Raw genomic sequence first — 5176 nt, forward strand, 5'->3', positions numbered from 1 at the left:
CGGATTGAATGTACACGACCCAAAGAGAACTGGATGCTTGTCAACGTGCACGTACTGATAAAGCACCCACCCAGCCCCATATATCGAGGAGTCTACTGCTAGAACCACAAGTCCATGATTCGATGCTCGCGTCCCCTGTGTAATTAGTCTGCCTAGTTCATAATCAATCGATTTGCGTACCGGCACTTCAGTCACCAACCGTTTGAGCTCGTCCATTGCGCGTTTCGCTTCCTCGTTGAATATGAACTCATCTTCTGACTTCCTGGTAAGCACTGTCAGTGGTCGTGCAATTATTGAGAAACCTTTGATCCATTTGCGTCCAACACCAGCCGTTCCTAGAAAGCCCCGCACCTCCGACACATTAGTCGGATACGTCCACTTCAGTACCTTATTGACCAGCCCATGATGCAACTGAAGACCCTCTTCGGAGGCAATAGCACCTAGAACATCAAGCGCAGGCGTTGCTAAGACGATCTTCGTACCCGATGCCGTTATCCCAGAGCGTTCTAACCTAGAAAACAATTCATAGACGACGTGAGCATATTCCCAAACGAATCTACGGATGTCGTCATTCTCTGGAATTGTTTCTTCATTATACCTCGAGCTCGGCCCATGTGCCGCCATATCATCCACAAATACCTTCGCTTTGTCGGGGCACATGTTTCCCAAAACATGTGTTGTACAGCGCTGGAATTCTTGCATCGAATTGGTATATCCCTGTGGCAAACATGTGAGCCTTAACGGACCGACCAGCGAATGAAATGTAGTCAAATCTCTTGATGTTTCCGCAAGAACCCGCGCATCATATCCTGATAGAAGGTCAGCTAATAGGTAAATGACATAACCCACAAAGCTTTCTGCAAATTTATCTGGTCGCGGAGGTAATGCAGAATCCCGTATCGTTACCCCATTCAAATCCTTCAAGTTGTGCACGTTGCGTAAGTCACCACTCTTCTTTTCAACCGTAAACGTTGACGATCGATACGACGCCGAGGAATACTCATATTTTCCTGCTTCAATTTGCTTTCTAAGCATCTCACGTACCTTTCCTTCAATGGCCCTTGGCACAGGTATTGGCGCGCGTACCCACGGCGTGTGTTCTATAACGGGCATTTCATAATCAGGGAAGTATTCACGAGAGAACGTACCTCGTTCAGAATCTGTCCATGCAATCGCCTGCTGACAATTATCAACTATGTAAACCATCAGATCCAACTCAGCTGATGTCAAGAACCCTTCTGGCACGGTATCAATAATCGCGTCCAATCTATCCTGAGTAAGTCGTTCCGTTGGTCTGAACTCAAACCTTGAAGGCGGATTCGTAGGAAGAGGAGGTAAATTCGACACGTCGATCGGCTTGAATTTCTGTGCTGAAGGATTAGGCATATACGTAGGTACCGGACGTACTTTCTGATCGACGGGTTTGTACCGCCTCCCTACAGATACCGAAGCCACGCAATTGCTCATAACCCGCTTGACCCATGGACTTGGGATTGGTACCGAACCTACTGATGAAATAGAAAGAGTTGTGCGTAGAATAGAGTCAAATGAATTCGGAGGATCATACTGTACTAGCCTGCAAACATCGTCAATCGAAACAATCGATACTTCACCCACCATTGCGTATAATGTTCTTCCTATCCGCGGAATATGTCTGGACGTACCCCTCGTGAAAGGGCGCGGTTTTAAATGCACGTCCAGATCTAGAAACCCTCGTCAGAAACCTCCTCGACTGACGACACTACTCTCTGCTTGTCCGGCTCGTCCATGATGAGCTTGTCTGAATTTCGTTGATGCGCAGGCCCTAAAATCTTCAGCTTGATTGGCTTGTCTGTACGGTCTCCTGTAGGATAGATTAATAAATTAACTGGTCCCCCCCGATTGTACTCGACCTGCGTCGAATGCCATTGGAGCCAAGGCTGTCCTAGGATACCGTCGTAGTTACCAAACTCTCTCGTACTTACGAAGAAATGATGGTCAAAATGCCACCCATCAATCTCGACCGATGCGTCACGACAGCACCCGAGTAATGGCACAGGATCACCATTAATCCCCTTCAGGGACCAGCGAGACCCGTCCGAATCCATCTCGACACCAGATTGCTCCCAGACCCGCCGCGTGATCAAATTCAATTCCGACCCCGAATCAACAAGGAACATCACCTGTTCCGATCCAAACTTCCCTTCTAAGACGCCACATGCCATTGCATAGTATCGGCGCGACCCCACTGCAACTGCGCCCGCATAGCGCTCCAACAACCCAAACAGTTCTTCGGCCGTTGAATATGCAACCATGGCTGTCCCTGGTTCGTCTGTACCCTCTTGTTTGTCGTCGACCTGCAACTCTACACTTCGCACTGTCATCTCTTTCCTCGTTCTCGTCAGTGCAGCAAACCGTTTCTGTAACTCCGGAGCCATCCCCAATACCTCACGCAATGGCAGGGATACCGGAGTGTCAAGGATCTTATCACGGACCCCATCGAGCGATACCCCATCCTGTATGTCAGACGTGAATCGGAAATGAGGGGACTTACCAAACTTTGGCCTCTCATCTCCCCCGTCCTGCTGACGAGCCTCGCGTTGAGCTTCACGTTTCTTCCGCTCTCGTTCACGCCATCCTGTTTCGGAGTTCGCCTGATGTGGTTGCACATCCGCCTCCGAGGACTCCTTTTCTCTCGCAGGGGTCAGCCTTGTCGGAATTGCGGGTTCACGCACCGTCACCATTGGTTCTGTCGACTTTGCTCCGGACTTCCCACCGACATGTTCAAACTCAAACCTGACTGATTTCTGTATCTCGTCAGTGTTCGACCCCTTTCCCATCGCTTTAGACTGCGCTCTTGTTTGAGCCGGGAAGGAATACACTTCCTCACATGAAGCTGCAAACACGTTACCCCTCAACACATCCTCATCATTGCGCATCAACCCCATGGCAAACACGTTCGCTGCTTTACCTTGCTGATGCGGAGGTGCGTCACGGTCCCGATCCTTCGCTTTGCGTTCCCATTGTTCCCGGCGCAAAATGGCTGCGAAACCCCCAGGCATCCCGTTCGATGGAGGCAACTGTGATCCGTCGGCTCTAACGAGTCGCCCCGTTTCCTGTGAGAACCTGATCAAACCCTCGCGCATTAAATCCAACGTTTGCGGGCATCTCTTGATGTTCAGCGCATGATCCAAGTCTATACCTTCTTTCTTACCACACCCCCAACAGAACCTTCCGCCTTCTGAAAAGCTGGGCGGCACATTTGTCAGCCCGTTGTTCACCATACTCGACGCACCTTGCGCTTGTCCCATTGTCAAGGTCAGCTGGCGCACCTGTTCTGACAACCGGGCCACACTTTCTAGTGCGAGCGCACCCGAATCTGGCGTAGGCGCCCTTGACTTCACAGTCTTCACTCGCACTACCTTCCCACCCCTTTTCTTGTCCTTCCCTTTGCTATCCGATACACCCGATGAGTTCGATTCATTACCCGACGACTCACCTTCACTATCTTCCGAATCGCTCCCCGTCTCATCATCTTCTGACTCCGGGTCATAGTCGATATCCAGAACGTTGAAGTGGTCTTGCGCTTCCTTCAACACCTCCTCCATGGTTGGAGGATCCAGAACAAGGGGTTTCTTACCTTTAAGCTGCCTTAGTTCCGGGCGAATAGCCATGCGAATGTTCTTTCCCAGGCCCCTAAAGAATAAAACATCCCGTTCTTTGTCGGGCATCTGGCCTTGCGCAACTAGGTCCCCCATCCGCTTACCAAATGCTATCGCATATTCGTCCAAGGCTCGGCTCGTGTTTACCTTATTCTTCCTACGCATTCGTTCAGCAAAGTCTCGCAACCCTACCACTGTCACCTGCTCTTCGCTCTTATCCCTGTAAAACAGACGCATAGCCTTCTTAGCGTCCTCCCAGTCCTTACCTTTGAATTTTGCATTCCGTCGAAGTAGTTCTCGGACCGACGTAGAACAATACGACAAAACCTCCGTCGGCAAGTCTCCATCTTTGAGCCCGGCCCGTTTCGCTAATTTTTCAAAGTCAACTAAGAATGCCTCCAGCCCCTTACCTCGAAACTTGGGCGCGCGCCTGGACCCTGGTGCCGGCATCGGTACAGGTGCTACTGTTGTCATTCTTGCTGTTAATAACCGTTGCGCGTTTTGTAGAGTGAGAATGCTCGTGTCTGTGGAAGGATTGATATTTGTATTTGAACGTGAGCGACTTGGAGAACTCGGCTGCGATGCAGTCATCGACCGTGTTTGGCGATCCGATGGTTGAACGTCCAAGCGCCTGCGTCCGCCTTGCGCCGTTGGAATCGGAATCGAGGTTATTGACGATCTAGCCAGAATGTCAACCTTTACGGAAAACCACTTTACTTACCCCCTGCGGTGGTCACCACTTGTGGGAGGGTCGTCGACAGTCGATGTTCGAAGATGGTTGAAAGGTGGTGAAGACGTTGGAGGCTAGCTGCGAAGTAATAAAATGTTATTTGGCCACAATGTCTGACTATATGCGTAACGAGTCCACGATCAATTGAACGTGAACGATAACGATCAATAACTTCAATAGTATGCCCGACGTCTAATACCGGATACGTCTCGATATGCACGTCCGAATGACGATGCCCGAGCGAATGAGTCCCGAGGCTAGTCCGAATGACTATGCGCGTATTTTCTCGTAATATCCGTCTACCGAGTTCAACACTTACCTGCGACAGACTAATGACTTGATCGGTTTGCGCGAGAGAGGGAATGTGGGAGTTTGAGTGCAAGAGGGAACTTGGATTCATCGACGCCAACGTCGGTATATATATGTACAGAGAGACGGTGACAGCTATGATATCATATGCAGCCTGCAAGGAGAGAATGACGCACATACTACGAGGCCGTTGATCGACACATCGTCCCAAAATGGAAAACACTATCCTAATCGGGATGGAAGCCCTTTCCTGGGCACAAGCAAGCTAAGCCCAGAGCCTCCGGTCTGAGTCCACAGTCAGCTCTCGTCTCAGCGTCACAAGGGTGTCGCCTCCGACGCGTCATATTTACTTGCGCTTCTCGCCGCCCTCGAGAGCGTGACGACATCGGCACCCTGATCGGCCTACGCTGCTGTTTCCCCTCGCCTTCGACACTGTCCTCGCAAGCCCTAGAGTTGGAACGAAACAGATACAACCGAGCCATCAACCGCATGAGAG

General features: G+C 50.6%; 2 protein-coding genes across 2 annotated transcripts; both read right to left on the bottom strand.

Annotated features, from left to right (window-relative positions):
- Nucleotides 1–993: 993 nt before the first annotated feature.
- POSPLADRAFT_1133956 (hypothetical protein) lies at nt 994–1386 on the bottom strand (the record flags this gene model as incomplete). The annotated part of the gene is made up of 1 exon (XM_024484417.1): nt 994–1386. A coding segment is annotated over one exon (393 nt), but the record flags the coding sequence as incomplete, so codon positions are not given.
- Nucleotides 1387–3080: 1694 nt separating this feature from the next.
- Nucleotides 3081–4115, bottom strand: POSPLADRAFT_1135772 (hypothetical protein; the record flags this gene model as incomplete). The annotated part of the gene is made up of 3 exons (XM_024484608.1): nt 3081–3149; nt 3261–3432; nt 3475–4115. Coding segments are annotated over 3 exons (882 nt in total), but the record flags the coding sequence as incomplete, so codon positions are not given.
- Between the last annotated feature and the right edge of the window lie 1061 nt (nt 4116–5176).

This window comes from Postia placenta (assembly GCF_002117355.1).
Source record: "Postia placenta MAD-698-R-SB12 unplaced genomic scaffold POSPLAscaffold_3, whole genome shotgun sequence".
NCBI classification, from domain to species: domain Eukaryota; kingdom Fungi; phylum Basidiomycota; class Agaricomycetes; order Polyporales; family Adustoporiaceae; genus Rhodonia; species Rhodonia placenta.